At 39.5% G+C, this 21516-nt stretch overlaps 3 protein-coding genes across 5 annotated transcripts in view; all 3 read left to right on the plus strand.

The window, feature by feature from the left end:
- The window catches only part of il1rl1 (interleukin 1 receptor-like 1), a gene marked incomplete at its 5' end in the record, with an annotated part of 2823 nt that extends 1308 nt beyond the window's left edge, over window positions 1-1515 (plus strand). Inside the window, 2 exons of the mRNA XM_079464454.1 lie at window positions 143-307; window positions 1008-1515. Coding sequence (XP_079320580.1) covers window positions 143-307; window positions 1008-1399 — 557 coding nt within the window. The 3' untranslated portion in view covers window positions 1400-1515. The remainder of the gene's footprint in view (window positions 1-142; window positions 308-1007) is intronic.
- Window positions 1516-4651: 3136 nt separating this feature from the next.
- On the plus strand, window positions 4652-19281 carry trpm2 (transient receptor potential cation channel, subfamily M, member 2; the record flags this gene model as incomplete). The annotated part of the gene is made up of 32 exons (XM_079463627.1): window positions 4652-4821; window positions 5171-5339; window positions 5723-5903; window positions 5988-6154; window positions 7173-7353; window positions 7434-7495; window positions 7579-7779; window positions 8065-8167; window positions 8795-8916; window positions 9020-9361; window positions 9667-9807; window positions 10309-10444; window positions 12104-12249; window positions 12328-12440; window positions 13066-13164; window positions 13313-13535; window positions 13868-13986; window positions 14182-14320; window positions 14589-14760; window positions 15570-15750; window positions 15846-16027; window positions 16104-16236; window positions 16312-16399; window positions 16512-16599; window positions 16739-16884; window positions 16974-17023; window positions 17369-17401; window positions 17485-17571; window positions 17772-17850; window positions 18002-18103; window positions 18247-18363; window positions 18587-19281. 32 exons carry the CDS (start codon window positions 4652-4654, stop codon window positions 18710-18712), a joined length of 4398 nt encoding a protein of 1465 aa, XP_079319753.1. The 3' UTR covers window positions 18713-19281.
- Window positions 19282-20442: 1161 nt separating this feature from the next.
- The window catches only part of map3k13 (mitogen-activated protein kinase kinase kinase 13), a 29973-nt gene continuing 28899 nt past the window's right edge, over window positions 20443-21516 (plus strand). For 2 of the 3 annotated variants that reach the window (XM_079465084.1, XM_079465086.1), the window contains exon 1: window positions 20443-20518. The gene's annotated coding sequence lies outside the window, so the exon portion shown is untranslated. The remainder of the gene's footprint in view (window positions 20519-21516) is intronic. The other variant, XM_079465087.1, reaches the window with a different exon arrangement.

Raw genomic sequence — 21516 nt, forward strand, 5'->3', positions numbered from 1 at the left:
GTAAGATTGTCAGTAACCAAACAGATCTCTTCCCTGGTTTACTCTCATAGTGGGGAATATAAATATCATGGGAGTCTATGGGGAATGAGATCTGTATGCAAAGTGAAAATGTAAATTTTCTGTGATTTACTCTGTTTGACAGATGGGAAAGTGTATGACGCGTATGTCATTTACCAGAGAAACAACTTAGATGAGGCGACGGAAAAAACTATAAGTGATTTTGTCCATGGAGCGCTTCCTACCGTCCTGGAGAAATACTACAACTATAAACTTTACATTCCTGCTAGAGACGATCTACCCGGAGAAGGTGTGCTATAGAACCATCCACACATATGTTCTTTTAGTTTATAAAAGCTCATTCTAAGGCCACGTTTACACGATGAACAACAGCGTTATCAAACCGCTCTGCATTTACACGGATCCAGGACACAGATAAAAACGCTGTAGTATACACGCCAGGCCAGTGGGTGGCGATGTTGTTGTGTAAAGAAACAGGACGTGCCTTGGCATATACACATGCACAGCTATAAGGCAAAAGTGCTTTTTAACACCGCTGGTAAATCGTGTGTCTCTGCAGGTCTTATTAGTGCAGCAAATCCACATTTTGCTGGTGAAACGTTAATGCATAGTCCAGCAGCGAGAGCCATATTGTTTTCTTCAGAAAGATCCGTCTTGCAGTTTACATGGAAACAAAAACGGCGTCGTTTTCTAAAAGTTGCACTTTGAGTTCTGTTTTCAAAAGTTTGCGTTTTCAGTCCCATAAAACACTGTTTTTCCGTGTAAACAGACAGCCAAAACGCATACATTATTTTGTGTTTTCAGTTGAAAACACTCTCGTGTAAACAGCCTCTTAAAGTCTTTTCTTTAATATATCGAAACGTTACATGATATTTGACTGGACAAGAGAAATCAGGTGACTTTCCTGAAACGGAGACTGTAAAAGGGTGTAAAGTGTTTTGATCGGTGTTCAAATCTCTCTCATCTCTTCCTGTGTCGCTCTTCACCAGACTGCATGAAGCTGATTGAAACGAAGATACGGCTCAGCAGAAGACTGATCTACGTCATAACTCCAGGACATGAACACGGCTCTTGTACTGAAGGTTATGATGTTCAGGTGGGACTCCATCAGGCTCTGGTGAAGGGAGACACCGGTGTGATTCTCATCCAGTTTGAAGACATGAAAAACTACACGCATCTGCCTCTCGGACTGCAGCATCTTCTGAAGAAAAGTCCTCCGTTGCTCTGGAGAGAGGGAGGAAAACCAGGTTCAAGGTTCTGGAAGCTATTGCGCTACCGAATGCCTGTTTCGTCATGTCAGAGGGACCATGTGAAGAAAAAATCTGCAGGCTTGAGCTATAAAAATGAAAAGCGTGCACCAGTAATGTATGCCATCATCTGAATGAACTGCAGCGCTTGTGACAGTTTTGTTCTTCACTTGTTTAATCTTCTTTTTTTATTATAAGACAGCTTGAGTTTCTTTCGCTCTGCTGGTAGATGCTGTGATTAAAACTTTGTTCTCCATCAAAAATGACCCAAAGTTGCCATTTATTATTCTTTTTTTAAAGGCTAACATTGTAGTTCCCCATGAACAAATACTGCAATGTATTTACTGTAGTAAACTTCTTAGTAAAAGTCCTTGAATCTCTCTCTCCGTGTCACTGTGGGGACCAAAATCGAGGTCCAACGGGCACAAAAGCTTATAAATTGTACAGAACGATAGATTGAAAATCTAAAAATGAAAAAGGTTTTCTATGATCTTTAGGTTTAGGGGTTGGGTTAGAGGATCAAATATACAGTTTGAACTGTCTACAACGCATTACACCTATGGACCTTCCCCACGGAGATAATAAACCAGACTAGTGCTCTCTCGGTTTGCCTAAGACAAATTTCTCTGAGATAAAATAAAGGGAACTCGAAGCGTTCATGTTTTTCTGCATTCTGTAATGTGATCCATGTAAAGAACTTGTTTCTGTCATTAGCTTTCGATGTCACTTAGTGACTATTACTGTGGTAACTTGTGTGGGTGTCTAGAATACATCGCTTGTCATGGACTTTCATTCTTTTACTGACTTTTCTTCACCCTCTAACTCTGGTGTTTGTATGAACCTGCGATCGGTTAAAGAATAAAAAAACGTTTAAGGTAAGAGAATACTATATTTCAAACATTGGAAATGCTCAATCAACATTCGATTGCATTGTCTTTACATGTTTATTGAGTGTGTCTACTGTATACTGCTGTTTATGTGATGTCTACCACGTCATTCAGTCAGATTTGAGGTCTGCTATGGTTTGTGAACAGGGCCTATCTTCACCGCGTGTATTATTTAGTGACAGATGATCTTTGGTCCACAGAAATGCTGTGCACAGCAGAAGAGAAAGTTCACCCAACAAACGTCAGCAATCTGCAGTTTGGAAAACTCCAATTTAACAATCTGTTGGTGAAAATTGAAACGGTGAGACATGTATTTACTGTATGAGTGTAAAAGCCGATCTTCCTATATTATGCAGTCTACGCAGTGTCCGTAGGGGTCCTGCACCACCAGGGGGCCCTTGGGTACCGAATCAAAAACCCTATGATGTAAACAAAACGCTATTTTTATAACTCGTGGATTCAATTTGACATGAATCATTTGGAAATGTCCTTTTAAATATGATAAAATTACTCTACTCGGTCTCGGACATCTTGTAGTGTGCAAGGGGAAGACATGCGTATATGTGATGATGATGTGTCTTTTCATATGGCCATGGCGTCCAACACAGACTCACGGAAATTTGTGACATTGTCACGATCTGTGATCTATTAATACGTGTTTACTGACACTAATTTCCCCCTTTTTTGTGTCACTCACAGCGACTTTCAATCGATTGAATTTTAATGCAAGGTATCTTTCATATGTTTAAATATATATCAACACAATATGATGGGAGTTCATACCTATTTTACAAGGTGGCTCATTCAAGTGAATTCCTATTTCCTACGATTGGTTTGTTTTATTATGATCTGAATTCCCCTGTGACGGTCAGTTTAGGGGCGGGGTTAGGGGAGCCATTTATCATCAGTGTCTCGACATCTCGTGAAACTAAATTAGCCTTTGCATCTGTGATTTTGGGGTTTGGTGTGAAGTAATTTGCCACATCCTCAAATATGTATGACTTTTTTATATCAGGTTATAAATATATAAATGTATTCACTAACACAAAAATATGGGGATAACTAAAGACCTTGTGCTTTTGTACTATTTTCAATGTCTTATTTTGCCAAATATTAAAAGTACAGATTTAAAAATTCTGTAGTTATCCACTGGCATAAAATTGGTTTGAGGTTGAAGTCTGAGTCTCCAAAGTTACATAAGCTTCACATTATACACGTTTCTGACTTGACTGGTTGACTACAGTGTTCATGTGGCTGTCAGCTATAATGCACACGTTTTAGATTTATTACAATATATTTCACAACTGTTTGGGTTCATACACAATATCATTATGTAAAGCTCAATAGCATTTACATGGAATGACAAAACCAACATGTTCATGCGAGTCTCAGCTGTAATGTATAATGTGTATTTTGTCTGCCCAGCATGATAATATCTTATTTTTTGTGTCATCACATTAAGAGAATTATTGATGTGTTGTGATATTTAACAAGTTTTATTTGTGTTAATCACTCATTTGGTTGGTAAAAACAAACAGCATTTGCCTGTTAACGTTTTTTTTTATTAATTTGAATAAAAATGTTTAATGTGATACTTAATTGTTCTGTCAGTTTGTTGTTTATTATGGCAAGCCGAATTAGCTTTGAATCATTCTTACGATATGAATTTTTGATATCAACAATCACATTTTTACTAGTGAAAACTATAATTCTTGATATCAACAATGGAATTTCTACTAGTAACAAGTGCTATTTTGATATCAGTAATTACATTTCTGCAAGTGATTGGGTAATTTTTGATATCCAGAATTCACATTTTTACTAGTGCAAATGTAATTGCTGATATCAAAAATAGCAATTGTTACTAGTAGAAATTCCATTGTTGATATCGTGAGAATGATTAAAAGCTAATTCAGCTTGCCATAGTGTTTTGTCTCTCAGTGTTCATTGATTTATTATTGATTCTAGTACAGTTATTTTTATCTATATGTAACTATACGAGGGCCCCCACAAAGTTAAGTTTAAGGCATCAGACATCTAGTATTGGCACAGGGTAAAATATATATTTTTCATGCAATTCTAATAATATATATGGAGCTCTGACTGTCACACTTATTTTCACACATTTAAAAGTCAAGTTGATTACAATAAAATGATCAACTATGAGCACTACCCAATTTAATGTGTTTTCGCCAGATTTAAAAAGTAAAACCATTATGAAACACAAGACCACTCATGAAACAGCACATAGAAAAATGTCATACCATTGTTTTGAGGAGATCCGCATAATGTAAAATCATATTTGTAATGTCATTTTTCATTAAATAATTTCAAGCAGCATCATGTGAGCTCTTTAAATTCAATGATTTATTATTGTAATGTCTCATGTAAATGACATCACTGCAGTCTGTCCAGTGCATGCTCTCTCTCTCTCTCTCTCTCTCTCTTTCTTTCACCTCTCCCTCCCTCCTTCATTTCACTTCCTTTCTGATAGTGAGCATGGATGAATCAGCAGTGGTGCCGGTCATCGTACAAACTCTGGCTGCGAGCGCTTCTAAAGATGCCCGATACCTCAATTTCTCTCTTTCTTTTCAGCGTGGCTTGATTTCCTCCTGGATCAAAGAAAACATCAAGAAGAAAAGCTGCTGTTTCTATGAGGAGGATGTCAGGTACATGAATGTGTGTGTGTGTGTGCGTGCGCGTTCGTGTGTGTGTGTGTGTGTGTGTGTGTGTGTGATTATCTTTATAAGATTTTTTTTATCATTTGAACTGTTTTAAGGAATGCTGCACGAAGATCATTTCAGCTCTGTGAAAAAAGCAACAATAATGATGACAGAATGTTTATTTGACACAATGTTTACACGAGTATTACACAGTGAAATTCAGCTCTATTGTCCTGTTGACAAAAGTCAACTTCAGACCACACGTGTGTGTCATTCAGGTAGGGTAATATGTGCTGTGTGTGTGTTGTTGTGGGGATGTTACTCATGTGGAGATAACGTGGATTATCATTGACAGCGAGGGGATTTGTAAGTGCGGATACCCAAAGGTCGAGCACAGCGACGAGGCCATCAAGCCCGAGCGTTATGTGGGAGAAGAATGGAACGCTCACAGACACATCAGAGAGAAACCCACTGATGCATATGGAGATGTCAAATTTGGGGGCCTTGGACAGAAAACGGGCAAGGTAAAATTCAGCAGACATACTTTATTAGTAAAGAGGGAAATCCCTCACATTTAAATATAATGCATGTGTAAATGTCTTAAAGAGTAAATGAAGAGTTTGTTTCCAAAATGAAATAACTCAAAAATCATGTTTGTGCATTCCAGTTAATATCAATCAAACTGTAGTTGGTTTGTTTGATTTGAGCCATAATAACTAAATTAAAAGCATTATTTTAGAACATTGTAGTGATCTCATATTGGAACCAAACTCTTCAAATATTCCCATTTTGGTTTTTCATATTTTATAGTAGATTCCTCTACGTGTTTGAGACTAAATATTTATTTGAGATGTTTGTGTTTATCTCTCTCGATGGATTTATTGAAGAGCTTGTGTTGTTTGTGTAGTATGTTCGGGTGTCGACGGACACCCCGCCTGAGAGTCTGTACCAGCTGATGACAGAACACTGGAAACTGCGTCCTCCCAATCTTCTGATATCAGTGACGGGCGGAGCTAAAAACTTTTATATAAAGGGTCAACTGAAGGACAAGTTCCGCAGGGGTCTCATCAAAGTGGCCAAGACCACCGGTACAGCACAGATGACCTGAGAGTCCAGACCACAGTCTCTCTCTCTCTCTCTCTCTCTCTCACACAACTGTTTCATTGCGACAGGTGCGTGGATCCTGACAGGTGGTACACACGCAGGTGTGATGAAGCACGTGGGAATGGCCGTGAGAGATTACACACTCAGTAACAGCTCGATGGAGGGACAGATCGTGGTCATCGGTGTTGCAGCCTGGGGTATCGTCCATGAACGTCACGCGCTCGTTCATCCTGAGGTATCACCTGTACAGGAGAGCAGCTCTCGGACACATTTACACTGAATCAACACATTCACTATACAGGCAGCTTTATTTATATAGCGCCTTTTACAATTTTCATTGTAACAAAGCAGATGTACAAGAAAACATTGACTTTAAGTAAAACATAAAAGGTTATGCAAGTCAAAACACAGGTCAAATATCAGACACACTATACATTTCTATATGCAGTGTTAATTAAATAAGACTATAAAATTCTAGCAGCCCCCCCGGCCAGGCAAACAGTGCAAAACAGTTTGCAAACTGTGGCGAGGAACCCAAAAAAAACCTCAGAGGGAAACCAGACCAGTTCCCCTCTGGCAAAAGCTGCAGCCTCTACACAAGCTCGACAGTGCTGCACAACAAGGCTAAATAGACAAAGTTTGATTTAAGATTATCATTAATATTCTTAGAGCAGCTGAAGTTTTGTAGAGTCGCCACATCCTTCGTCCAGCTCTATCATCACAGCATTTGTTAGGTCTGGGTATGGATTGTGCCATACCTGCTCCGGTAACCCTGGACAGTATATTGAGCCACTTGAGTGCTTGAGCGGATAAGTGCTTCCGTAAAAATGAACTCCATTTATAATTTGACATGAAGGATAAATGGATAACAAAAGCTTTTATTCAGTCTCTGAAGGCAATAATATTGACTTAAAATTGAGCTTCCGTAATGACGGAGACATTTGTGAGGTTTCTGACTCTTTTTCTTGGGACAAATAAATGAGACACAGATGAGACCTCAGTTTGCTCTTCATTTAATCTCATTGATGTCTAGGGAGATGTTGAAACATGTATTTCAGGGAAAGCTAATAAATTGAATGTCAATAAATGTTTTTCATGATATTCTAAAGATCTTTTCATTTAAATGTTATTTTACCTTTCTGTGTCTGCCGTGGAATTCCAGTGCATGTCTGTCAACTGTGTCACAGACGTTTGTTGTTTGTGTGTGTGTGTGTTATATTTGGGTTTTTTATGTTTGTATTTGTGTTCGTCAGGGTCGTTTTCCTGCGTTTTACAGTCTGGATGAAGCGGGCCAGGGACGGCTCTCTTGTCTGGATATAAATCACTCTCACTTTCTGCTGGTGGATGACGGCACTCATGGACACTACGGAGTTGAAATCGAGTTGAGGGCTCGACTGGAGAAACTGATCTCTCAGCAGCCGCTGGGAAACCGAGGTGAAATGATGGAAAACTTAACTGCATTTACAGTGAAGCCACATCATCGTGTAGTTTATGTCGAGAATTGTTTCCAACAGAGAGCGGCGTGACGATCCCGGTGGTCTGTGTGGTCCTGGAGGGCGGACCAGGAACTCTAAACGTGAGATTTTCAAAAGTCAGATCCCACCATGTCAGATCCCAGCTGAGTGCTCTTTTAATTCAAACTCATTTCCACACTTACAGACCATCTATAACTCCATGCTGAACAACACGCCGTGTGTAGTCCTGGAGGGATCCGGGCGTCTGGCGGACGTCATCGCTCATGTGGCGTCTCTGCCTGTGTCAAAAGTCACTTTGGTCCTTATTAACCAGCTGATGAAGAGGTTTTTTGCACAAGAGTACAAGACATTCTCTGAGGTGCAGATCATTGAGTGGACTAAGAAGGTGATGAAACAGAACGACTAGCTCATCATGTCTGATTCATTTGCCACAATACCACAGCACATATCACACTTACGAATTATTAAACAAAAATCACAGTCTGTCTACTTAAAGTCCCCGTGAAGTGGAAGTTGTGACCGTTTTTACATCCGTATTTTGACGCATTTCTGAGTGAATGGAATTTTATTATGAGAAGAATAGTGGGTGTGGCGTTCGTCTTTCTCTGCGATTTGATTGGATGCAAAAAATGCACTGTAAATAATAAATGTTTATATTGACTCTCTTTAGATTCAGGATATAATCCGGATGGCTCATCTGCTGACTGTGTTTCGTATCGACGAGGAGAAAAACAGCGACGTCGATGTTGCCATCCTGCAAGCTCTGCTCAAAGGTCTCCTCCAACCATGTTCCTCATTTTTGATCACATTTCCGCTCAGATGTAATTGGATTACTGTGGTAATGGTGCGATGTGTAATGGATGAAACTGAGACCTGGTTATGTATGTCAGTGTGTGTTAAGCTATTATGTGTTTAACAACCTAGATGTCTCTGTGAAAGAGTCGGCGTACATTACAGTTTTCTAAAGTATAGTCATAGAAAGCATGTCTCGTTGGGATCACGCATGCATCTCAGTCTGGTCTAAATATCCTCATCATCCCTCCTGGAGTTTCCAGTCACGTCTCTGAAGGAGGAAGCTGTTAGCGTCTGCTGTTATCGATCGATCGATCGCTCGCTCGTCTTCTAAATGCAGACAAGATTTTTTTCTCTTGCTTAATTTAATATGGAACGAACAGTGCTGCAATAGACCTTTCTGTATCAAGTCCGGTCAGTTCTCAGCAAAAACTGTCCCTTTAGATGAAGAAATCATCTCAAATCCCCTCACACACAAAATGATGTGACACAGGAATTAGACAACAATTATATATGGTCCACAAACACTGGAGTGCTCAGAAATTCTGTTCGCCCGTCTGGTTTAAACGCTTCACGTTTGGCTATATAGACACTTGTTATCTCTTCAGCATCCAGGAGTCAGGATAGCACCGGTCGGCAGTCCTGGGAGAGACAGCTGGAGCTAGCCGTGGCCTGGAACCGCGTGGATATCGCAGAGAGTGAGATTTTCACTGAGGAGAGTCAATGGACGGTGTGTTGAAACAGATTCATTGGTATATTTATTCACATTTATCGTCGGAATGACATTTTAAAAAGTGATTATTTATTATAAAAGATGTGATTTTGTGTCTCAGTCCAGCGATCTTCACCCGGCCATGTTCTTGGCTCTGGTGGGAGATAAGCCGGAGTTCGTGCGTCTCCTGCTGGAGAACGGAGTGTGTGTTCGGCAGTTTCTGGAACATGAAGACCGGCTCTGTGAACTCTACGCCCATCTGCCCGCCTGCTTCTTCACGCGCAAGCTGGTCAAACGGGTCCAGGGCGGCAGGGTCCGCAGGGGTCAGCCTCTGCCCCCCAGCAGCAAAAAGATTTCATTGATTCACGTGTCTGAAGAAGTGAGACATCTGTTGGGCAGCTTCACTCAGCATCTGTACGCTCTGCCACGTCAGAAGGCGACTAAAGATGACGTGTCTTTATCTGTAAGAACATCACATTACAGTATGTTATCACGGTGTGGGATAGGATGTGGTTTCGAGATGCTTCTATATTCCTGATTCTCATTAGGTTCACTTTACTGTAACTTTGTAATTGACTGTAATGCGGTGTTGAGATTTCTGCAATAATGGGATGTGGGTGTAAAATCATCAATCATTAAAAAACGTTATTCTTCTGCTACTAGTTTTGGTTTGACTGTGATCAGACGAGGCTGTTATTTGTTTATGTTGTGTTGTATTTATTTATACCTATTTATGGTTTACTGACATTTAGAGATTTTTTTGGACAGTTGCCATCCAATGGGTCGGTTGAGCTTCCGTGTTCTGGTGAAGAATGTACTGCGGAGACGGTTTGTGACCCGGGTCGGGATCTCTTCCTCTGGGCTGTGGTACAGAATAACAGAGAGCTGGCAGAAATCGGCTGGGAACAGGTACTGAGTCACGAGAAAAGACATGTTTTGTTCTCTGATTTGTTTATTATTATTTTACTGTTGCTGTGAAACTTTCTGTGTGAGTATCACCAGGAAGGTGACACTGAATTTTAAAATTTCAGACATTCTGACACGTTTTCTTTTTTAGGCCTATATGTGTTTTCCCAAAAGATACATGCTATTATTTATACAGAATGTGAAATTCTGACACTTTCCAAAATGGCACTTGATGATGATATGAGACAAGATTGAAACACACTGTTATTGTTGGGTGTGTGTGTGTGTGTGGCCTTGTTTATATATAAACCTGAAAACATACAAACTCATGGGACCTCAAGCCACCGTGGGGAAATCATTCAGATATTTTGTAAAAATCTCAAATGTTTTCTATAAACTTTAGGTTTAGGGGATAAAATATACAGTGTGTACAGTATAAATATCATTACGCCTATGGATTGTCCCCACGGAGATAGTAAACCAGACGTGTGTGTGTGTGTTTAGTGCAGAGACTGCATCGCAGCCGCTCTGGCAGCCAGTAAGATTTTAAGGAAACTGGCTAAGGAGAGCGGAGAACATGACAGTGAAGAAGCGAAGGACATGAGAGAACACGCTGACCACTATGAGACACAAGCCATCGGTACGTTCAAACACGAGTGCCGTCGACTCCGACATGAGCTTCATTGTGTTTGACAGTGGCGCAAAAAGTGGGTATGCGCTATATGCGGCGCATAGGGGCGCCGCACCACGGGGGGCGCCAACGCGATGGTTTAATAAATGTGAAATAATAAAAGTTATATAAATTTTTCTAAAATTTATATAAGTTATTGTATATATAAAAAGTTATATACATTTAAGATGACTAACAGGCTAGGCGGCACCGGTGCCCTCATAAGATTCCATCATATAATTTATTTAGACATAGAAGGGTAATATCGCGAGTGGGCGGGGCGCCGTGAGTTACGTTAAGGACGCAGTAACGTTGGTGAGTTGTCGTTGAAATTTGAATTTGAAAAAGATGGATAAACCAAAAAAGCTGTCGGGGGCTAAAAATAGAAAAAGAAAGATGGAAAAAGGAGATGTCCTGTCAAGGGATGCGACAGCAGCTAAATACGTGGATGGTGAAAGGCAACAGGTAGGATTCAAAATGTGACGTCTATTCTTGCAAATACAATATTCATGTTAACAGACTAACGTTAGCTAGCGAGCTTGCTGAGCAACCGACCGTCGGATTCATGAATAGATTTGCTACCAAACTTGGAGGCTTGCAAATATAAATATTGATTGGCAAGTGTTTGCTAACTTAATGCAAAATAATGTTGCTGCTGATATCTACATTTATATTTTGGTTAAACCCTATTCTACCAATGCCATGCATGACATATCTCAATTTTATTAAAGTAAAATAAGAACTGGTAAATATAAGGTAGCATGCACAATAAATGACTAGAAGCTGGAAAACATTCCTTATGCAATTAGCCTGGTTTATCATGGATTTTATTTTACCATTAGCTTCATGTTAGCTCAGCTGTGCTGTCAGACATACAGGCTACTTTACATCTGCTGGGTGACATGGAAGCTGCAAGGGCCACATTTCTCCTTCTTTAAAGATCTGTGCTATATGTGTATGTATATATATCAGCACAGACCTTTAAACAGAGAGAGATGTGACCCTGTAATTATTTTTCTATATGTATGTGTGTGTGTCATATTTGTACTTTTTAAAATCCCAAATGTTAATGTAATTTCAACAGCAGCACAACCTTACTGCATAATAGTTGTCTTATCTGATGCCATCCCTAGGCTGATTTAAAAATTGAATTTAGGCTGCTATATTTAACAGCAAAGTTAGGTAGGTCTAACATTAGGTGGAAGTGTAGAGGGAGCTTGATACCAACTTCATACTTGATACCAACAGATTAATTTCTTAATATTATTAATATGGAAAAGGTAGGGGTGTAATGGTTCACAAAATTCAGGGTTCGGTTCGATACGATACACTTGTGTCACGTTTCGGTATGGATCGGTATGTTTTAGATACGGCAAAAAGAAAGAAATGGCAGAGAAATTTCCATGAATACATTTTTATATATTTGTGTCCACCATATAATTATGGTAGGCTTACAGTAGCTGTCTGATATACTTTTAAAATAAACCTTTATTATTTCAAGCCCATACATGATGATGTCCGGCACACTTTTTTATTTAGGGGGGGCGCCAAAACTGTTTCTGCATACCCCCCTAACACTGTGTAGTTGCGCCCCTGGTGTTTGAGATGACCTTTGACCTTGTGTCACAGGTGTCTTCAGTGAATGTCACACCTGGGATCCTCAGCGAGCTCAGAAACTTATCATCCGCATCTCACCGTCGTGGGGCAGATGCACCTGTCTGTGGCTCGCTCTGGAGGCAGACGACAAAAGGTTCATCGCTCACTCAGGTGTTCAGGTGAAGACAGAGCATTTCTTACCCTTGTGGCTTTTAAAGAAAGCTGTTTGATCTTTATTTTCTGTCTGTGGTCTGCAGGCTCTTCTGACACAGATCTGGTGCGGCGAGCTGTCCGTGGAAAATCAATACTGGAAGATTCTGCTCTGCATGATCTTTTTTCCTCTTATATACACTGGCTTCTTGACCTTTAGGTAAAAACACTGTATAACTTGATACGATGAAATGAATGAATGAAAAGTTGATCACTAAATCTCATGGATTAGGGCTTTCACAATATCAGATTATTGTGGCCAAAATAAATTAAAACAAACACAATTTTCCATACAATTTTCAAATTCATCTTTTATTTAGTTACTATTTACTTTTATTTTGTGCTTTCTTTGTTTGAATGAGAGGCAGCAAGAGAGTTCCCAAACATTTTGACCGCATATGCAAAACCACCGCCGATTATATTTTAGTGTCACTGCTGTTGGATTGTTTACATTACTCTCCTAACATGTGTAATATTAACACAGTTTCCATTATCACTGTTGGTAATAGCCAGTATATTGTGACACTTCTGGGTCACGTCTTTGAGACTTTACACACAATCACCACTAGATGGCTGTGTTTTAATATAGTTAAGTTCTTCGCCCACTTTTCCTCATCATTTTGATGTTAATCGACATTTAAAATCAAAAACACATTTGTCCTCTATGACAAAATACGCATGTGTTTGAGGTCTTAGAGATCTTGTTATAAAATGTCAATAAATGCCATGTTTGTTCAAATAAATGATGATGTTTGCGTGCTGTTATAGTGTGTGTCGTCTTTCAGACGTGATGAAGATATTCAGAGAGAGGCAGAGAAGACAGAGCAACAGAGACTGGCCCTTGATTCTGGATGCCCAAAATCCAAAGTCAAGCATCGTTTACGGTCTGTTAAAAATCAGATGTTCAGTGTTATTATATCAGCGTTTTAATATAATGCAAATGCCAAAGATTGAACATCTGACTCTGTACGCAACACAGAAGATCTTGAAGAGTTTTTACAAATGAAATGATTTTTTTCTCTTCTTTTGTAGCTCTTCGCAGAAGTCTGCTCTGAAGCCTCTGAACTGTGGCTCCAGGTTCATGAGTTTCTATAATTCTCCTCAAGTGAAGTTTTACTGGAATATCGCCTCTTATTTTGGTTTTCTGTGGCTCTTCGCCGTGGTGCTCATGATCGATTTCCAGACATTTCCATCATGGAGAGAACTTCTGCTTTACATCTGGCTGGGTTCTCTGGTGTGTGAGGAGATTAGACAGGTGAGACGTTTACATTCGTGCTGACTTTTTTAACCCAAAGTCATGTGCTGTACATGCGAGCAATAAAGACTCGTGTTGCCAGCAAGATCCTATTGTTTCTCAAACAATGTCTTTAGGCTTTTTCTTTCCTTGTAATTTCTTTCCTATCTACCGCAGCAAGCAAATCACAAACCACACAGAACACATTTGCTGTTCAATTACTTTTTTGACATTTATTTCGATCACACAAAGTCTATGTCTAGTAAATGCAAAAGTGTGTTTGGTGTTGTCGAAATCTTATCATGTGGGTTTTGTTTGCATGGACTGACAGATTTAAACATGATTCTTCACAGCTTTATCACGACTTTGATGGTTCTGGTTTTCGTAAGAAAGCAAAGATGTATATCAAAGATGTGTGGAACATTCTGGACGTGGTGTCAATAGTGCTTTTCATCTCCGGCCTGGTGTGCAGGTAAGGACACAAAACCACATTCACTCAATACAGTTCCATCGACTCAATTCTATGTCATTGGATTCATCAAATGCTTAAAGTACTAGTTCATCCGAAAAAGCGTCCTCCGTTGAGTCGATGGGGAGCTTTTTGGTTGAACTATTCCTTTAAACCCTTTTTACTTCATTATTATGTTTGATGTGTTTGATCTGACAGGCTTCAGGGGTCCAGCACAGTGTTTTATGTGGGTAAAATTCTTCTGTGCATCGACTTCATCATATTCTGTCTGAGACTGATGGCCATCTTCACCATCAGTAGAACCCTGGGACCCAAAATCATCATCGTCAGGAGAATGGTGGGTCACATGACATTCATGTACTCTGTTCACATCTTCACTTTTGAACGAGGAATCGGATTTTCATTGATCTTCCAAGAGGTCACTTGACTCAACATGAAAACACACTATAGCTTGAAGAACCAAAACAGTCTTGACTAAAAAACAAAAAAATGTCACAGATGTTTGTTTGATGCTTAGGCTATTTGGTTCGTGTCACAAACTTGTTTTTCTTTAGACAGAAAAGCCGACTTCAATGTGAATGATGTGTTTTATCTTCTCTTTACAGATGATGGATTTGTTCATCTTCATGTTTCTGTTGAGTATCTGGGTGGTGGCGTACGGTGTGGCTAAACAGGGCATTCTGATTCAGAATGAAGAGAGACTGGACTGGATCATCCGAGGCGCTGTATATGAACCATACCTCATCATATTCGGAAACATCCCCACTAATATAGACAGTGAGCACTTCATGTTTTTATTATTATTATTGTTAATAAAGGCACAGCCCATGGAATTTATGAAGAGTTCATATGGGAGCCCTCTAAATCTGTCAGACGACTTTTCGTTTAAATTAGCATTTTTCATCAGGCTCCTTTATTTACTTTCAGCATAACCGCTCAGACCGGGGTGTTTAGAATATATATTATTAAATATTTGAGTAAAGAATTGATGTTTTCGGCTTAACAACAAAAACAAACGTTACAGCGAATGTGCACTTTTGTGACCCCAACTGAACTTCCGGTACACATTCACAAACAATAGAGCGCCTGTAGATTAACAATGAAAAGAAACGAGAAGAACGGTTCTTTGTCTTATCTTGTGTCTTCATTCTTTTGAGTTTAGATTGCGATACCGAGCTCAACTGGTAGATGTCAGTGTACCACTGACAATTCAACAAATTGTTTATTTGATAAAATGAATGCACAACGAAATTCAACTAATCATTTATTTAATACAATTATTATACAGTAAAATAGCAATATAAATTATTATTAACATACATTAAATCAAATATAAATACTTAGCCTGGGGGTCAGGAATCCGATGAAACGGTCTATACTGTGTGTGAAGATATTCATCCAACATCGTGATCTGGTTTTTGACGCCGGTGGCTTTTCGAGGGTTTTGCAATTTCCAATAAACACTGCAATATAGGTATTGTAATTTTCACTGGGACTTTAAATTTAATGTGTTTCTTTCTACATTGCTGTGTTATAGTCATTGCAATAATGGAATTTAAATCTGATCTGTATGATTTGTGCTCCAGACACTCAGTTTGATTTAAACAGCTGTAGTGTAAACGCCTCTGATCCCATGAAGCCTAAATGTCCCGTTCTGAATGATGAGAACGTGCCGGCGTTTCCAGAATGGCTGACCATCATTCTGCTGTGCATCTATCTGCTGTTCGCCAACATTCTGCTGCTGAACCTCCTCATCGCTATCCTGAGGTCAGTGACCGTCCAGACACACATTCATGCATTTTACACAAACATTTATCCGAAGCGCCGCAAGACAATGCGATCAAAACGTTTGTCCATCACAGCTACACCTTCCAAGAGGTTCAGGATAACACAGACACCATCTGGAAGTTCCAGCGCTACGAGCTGATAAAAGAGTATCACAGCCGTCCCGCTCTCCCTCCGCCCTTCATCCTGATCAGTCATCTCATCATCTTCATCAGAGGAGTCCTACTGCGTACCCCGCCGCAAAAACACAAACACTTCAGTGAGTCACACTTCTAAAGAAACACATCTTCTTTTTTGTGACGGGCCGTTCGGGTGAAGTTTGTGTTTCTCCACAGGACAAGAGATTGAGAAGACGCAGGACGAAGAGCTACTGTCATGGGAGGCTTTAATGAAGGATAACTATCTGTCATCCACACGTCAGGAGGAGATTCAGAGCACCGAGCATCGAATCCAGGACACGGCTGAGAAGTAAGTTGTACGGTTCAAAAGATTTTACTTTGTGCTTTTGCCGTGTTTTGATATGCTGTTTGTCATGTGTATCAGAGTTGGAGCGATGTCGGAACTCCTGGAGAGGGACCAGGAGATGGTTTCCTCCACGATGGCAAAACGACTGTCCAATCTGGAAGATCAGGTCCAGTATAGACTCCTGCGGTCCTCTACGGTCATGACCGCTACATGTAGACCTCATCAATGTCAGTCGGCGTGTGTGAGCATCATCTGGTGTGTTTGTTGTCTTCTGACAGGTCTCTGAATCCACCAAAGCTCTTCGCTGGATTGTGGACGCTCTCAAATCTCAGGGATACAAATCCAAACTGGAGCTGCCTCTTTTGAGTATGCCGAGTGTTTTGAAATCAGCTCCCATTCATACGGATCATCATCATTAAACCCATTATCGATGATGGTTTACAGTTAAAGACACTTTCCCTGATAGACGTGGTTTTAAAGATAGTGTTTTTCTGTTTTCATTCAGCCGCTAAAAGCTGTGACCGGGATGACGGTGATTCCAGCGGACAGGAGACAGAAGACGAGTCTCCTCACACGTTTGCACGTCAGCTTCAGTATCCCGGCAGTAATGTGAAGCGCTTCCCCGTGCCCGAAGAGAAAGTGTCCTGGGAGGTGCCTGATAACATTCACGCATTTCTCTTGTGAATGAAGTTCTGTTTGGTTTTTGTTTAGTTTGTCTGACAGGCGTTTTGGTCTTTTAGATAAACTTCACGCCGTACCGTCCTCCAGTTTACAGTCAGCAGGAAAGCGAGTAAGTTTAATTGGATTTGTATACATAAGTGTACTTAAGTATACTTTAATGGTAGCAGTAATATACCATACATTTTTCTGATAGTACATATTAAAACAAGTGTACCTTCTTATTTTTTTTGTTGTATCTAAGAAGGATACTTAAATTAAGATATTAAAATATCCTTACACAGCCAAGCCAACATTAAAGAGATTTTGTCCCTTTGAGGTTAAACATGATATTTACTTGCTCTTAACACAAATATTGATTTTAAACAGTAAATGTAACATTATGTTTTTAAACATAAAATGCTTGCTCTAGTATTCCCGGAGATGTCCCGTAATAAAAATCTCTTTCTCTTTACAGTAACAGTTCAGACGCCGTTTTAGACAAGAACAGGTATGTGAAGCATAAATCATTTCGTTTGTGTTTTAATTTCCCTGCTGGCTTTTGTTTCTCATTCTCCTGAATGTATTTGACAGGAATCCGGGGGGAAGGACTGGGATACGGGGAAAGGGGGCTCTTAAATCCCTCGGTCCAAATCAAAAGATCCACCCAATCCTCACCAGGTATCCCCACACTGAATTAAATCCCCATTCTTACTGCATATCACAGGGAATTAAAATGGAATCTCTTATCAGATCAAATTGAAGTTTTCAACTAAAGACATAAAATCAGTGAGTCAGTATGAGATTATATCAGATTAGCGTTTGCGATCATGTGCTTCTCAGTTCAGAAGACGTTGTGAGGCTTGTTGTTTTTTCTAAAGATGGCGTGATGATGAAAAGGCAACGCTGGAATTTCTCGCCGTCTGGAAGGATGCAGAGAAGTGCTGGTGTCTTCCAGGGGTGAGAATAAACAACATCTAGAAAATTACATTTACTATTATTTGACGTTACTGTTGACCTTAGAGAAGTTGAATTTACAGTAAGAGAATGACTGTTTTCCCTTTATAAAAAACATATTTGCAAGACACCATTTCATAACGTGTTATTGCAGGGTCAAGTGAAAGCGAATGAGCCTCTGCCAAAGACACTGGAAAGGATTCTGGGTAAAAAGTTAAATGAGAGGATCAACTCTGAGCTGCAGGCCGCAGAACAGGTTCGAATAAATCCAGAAAATGCAAAACTTCACTGATTGAAAGACAAACACAACAATCGTGCTTATATATATAGTATACTGTATATGTGATAGTGTAACATGGAGGTGCTGAACAGGATGTGTGTGGTTCCTGTCTTCTTTAGGTCTATAAGGGTTATGTAGATGACAACAGAAACACAGACAATGCCTGGTTAGAAGTCACCATTGTCACACTTCATCTTGACAAACACAGTCCAGTGATGTCACAGATAAACAGCATTGTGAGTATAAAATATTATTTTATGTTCAATATGAATGGAAACATTTCCAAACTCTGTATAAAGAGGCAATTGTACAAATCGTGTACATCTTGTGCAGTATATGTTTGAGATTCTAAGGTTTTTTATCATATAGCATTTTAATGTCCTTTGGTCCAGTAAGCGCTTAGATGTAACAAGTAAGACTTCACACACAGAAAACTCACTTAAGTTTGTCTTATTGCAGCTGGAGAGCACGTCATCATCTCTTCAGCCTCTTCAGTGGCAAGAAGTGAGCAGCAAAACATGTGCGCGTCCGTACCAACGCGAAGCTTTATGTCTCATTGCTCAGCATCACAAAACACACTTCTGAACCTCATGAAAAACACAAGCTATAACAAAAACTACGACCTCAACCACACGATGCATTTATTGTAACTGTGAAATGAAACTTGAATGTGAATATTTTTATCAGGGTGATACAAGCAGGATTATTTAAATATCATCGGTGTTAGTAATCACTTACTGAGCTGTCAATGCAGGAAAGTGTTGAGTTAAACAGTTTGAGGATGCTTTGATGCAAAACTAATGCTTACTGTAGATGCTTTAGATAAATAGACAAATACACTTGAAATGAAGGATAATGTCCAGTCAGCTAGTCATTATTATGATGCAAATTGAGAATAATGATGAGCTCACTGTGCGTAATTCTGCTTATTTCACAGCTAGTTACCAAATAAATAAAAGGCATGAAATATTGATTAGAAAATATTTGACTGCAGAATGATTTTGTTCCAAAGTTTGGATCTATAAAATGCAGCGACAACAAAGAATGGAAGTAAAAAAATCTGTTGAAAGCTGTAATGTAAACTAAAGCTCTTACATTAGAAAAGAATGCAGATAATAAATCAAGTGTCTTAAATAAAAGTTTGAATCATGGTGAATCAGGTTTGTGATATTTGATGATGAATGATAAAAAATGCACATCATCAGGTGATATGTGAAGAGGATATATATACAATACATGACGAGTTTGATTCCAAAATGAGACAACTCATTTTCAAAAATCTAATCAAGTTGTTATTGTGCTTTATTGTGTTAGTTATCTGTATATTTTGAGTCATTGTGGCTTTTAATCAAAACAAACCAACTGCAGTTTGATTGATATTAAATGGCCTGCTCAATAAAAAAACAGGATCTATTTTTCATATAAATTCATATATATTAGATATTATTGTGTATAATTTAAATAATTGGATATACAAGTCATTTGTATCTGATATCACACGAAAGTGCAAATATAACGTACTTTGTTGAATACACGTTTATTATGAAATATTTGTAAGTATTTTTATGCACGTAATTTATATCGCACGTGTATTCACGGTGTATATGATGACACCGCCCACCAAAGACGCGTTTATTAATCCCAGTTAAATACACAGGCAGTCAGTGTTATGCCTTCTGATTGGCTCATAGAAGCTCATCTTTATATTCTGCATATCTCGCATTAAATGCAGCTGTCAGATAAAGAAAACAAAGCATGCGTGTTTGTTATTAAACTCTGGCAGTCAGACTCGGCATTTGCATGCTTCAGTCCGGAATCATTTGGGACAGTTTCGCCTCTCGCGTCTCCGAGCGCCTATTCGTAAACGCGTGCGTTGCGTAAGACCGATTCGAGCGCTGATTGGTCGACTAGAGCGTGGCTCGAGCTCACGGCAGTATCGGTTCCACGCCCTCCCGAATGCGTCGGAGCGCACGCACTGCTTTTACTTAAGTAAAAGTAAACACGCCCTCTTAAGCTGGATAGATAAACAATGTTTTGTACAAACGTTTTACATGCATTTTAGATCGCAAAATGCTCTACGTTTTATATCGCATTTAAAGCTTTAAATAACATTGCAGTTTGGATAAAACAGTGTCTGCGAACGCATATGCAAATGTAGTGCGGGAGGATGCGTTGATGCCTCGCGTTGATAACATGATTTTATACGACTTCAGAATCCGGCAAATTCACCTTCGGACTCGAGATGTAAATGAAAACGCATCTATTTTTATCCTCCGCTGCAGGTGCACAGGTCAGAAAATGCGGAAGTGACGTAAGCGCTCACGAGACACGCATTAAAGCGTCAGGATTAGAGACGCTGTCAGTACGCCGGAGACCAGCGCGTATAACACGGTGAGATTTATATCATTTACATTTTTCTAACAACATGTTTGGTTTGTATTCGGTTAATAGAAACGTCGGTCACGTCAATAAAGATGTATTTTACGCGTCGTCTGTGCGTGATATACGTGTGAGGTGTCTGAGGTGAATCTCGCGCGCTGAGGCGATGTAGAAATATCCTCACAGTCTGTAGAGACACATTCGTGTATTTAATGCGGTGTGAATATTAATCCAATTATTTTGGAAACACCGGGACCGAAAGATGCCCGAGTTAGCTCTGCCGTCACCTCCTCGATCTGTTGAGGTTTAATTCCCGTAGATAGCTATTGATTTAAAAAAGCGTTTCGTGTTGTTTCTAGATGATCAGAAGCCGTAACAACTAAACAGGCCATTGAACACAGAGGCCCCTAGTGAGATGCAATCTGTCTGTTTCTCTGCCAAGAATGTGACTTGTCCCAGCAGTCTCGATGGTGCTCGAGGTCCAGATGCTCCGGCTGGAACAAAGCGTGAAACACGCATCTGAAACAGACCAGTCAGCTTGTAAACAAACCGTTTCATTCTTGTATGTCAATTCATCCCGTATTGTAGGAATTTTAGCCAGAACTCGCGAATCCCTTCTTGTGTTATTATTGTGTATTGATGAATACAGCGTGGCGATGTTTACAGAATTGCATTCTTTACTAATGTTTACATTTGTGCATTCGGATGTTGCCTTTATCCAAAGTACATTTAATGTTCTGCCTATTGAGCTAATACTTGGATTATATAACAGTGACAACAGAAGAAAGCAGATAATGGATGTAATCAGTTTGCTAGTGTTATGTAGAAATAAGAGTAAACGGGTGCAGGCTACATGTCTACACATTGATTCAGATTACACAAATGACTCGTTTGCATTATTCCACTGTCAAGCTTTAAGTATTCAGTATATTTAATTCAACTGATTTGTTGGAAACATTTATTGTTGGATAAGGGAATGATTTCAGGATTCTAAACATTTGATCTCATTT

Source organism: Barbatula barbatula (genome assembly GCF_947034865.1).
Source record: "Barbatula barbatula genome assembly, chromosome: 9".
NCBI classification, from domain to species: domain Eukaryota; kingdom Metazoa; phylum Chordata; class Actinopteri; order Cypriniformes; family Nemacheilidae; genus Barbatula; species Barbatula barbatula.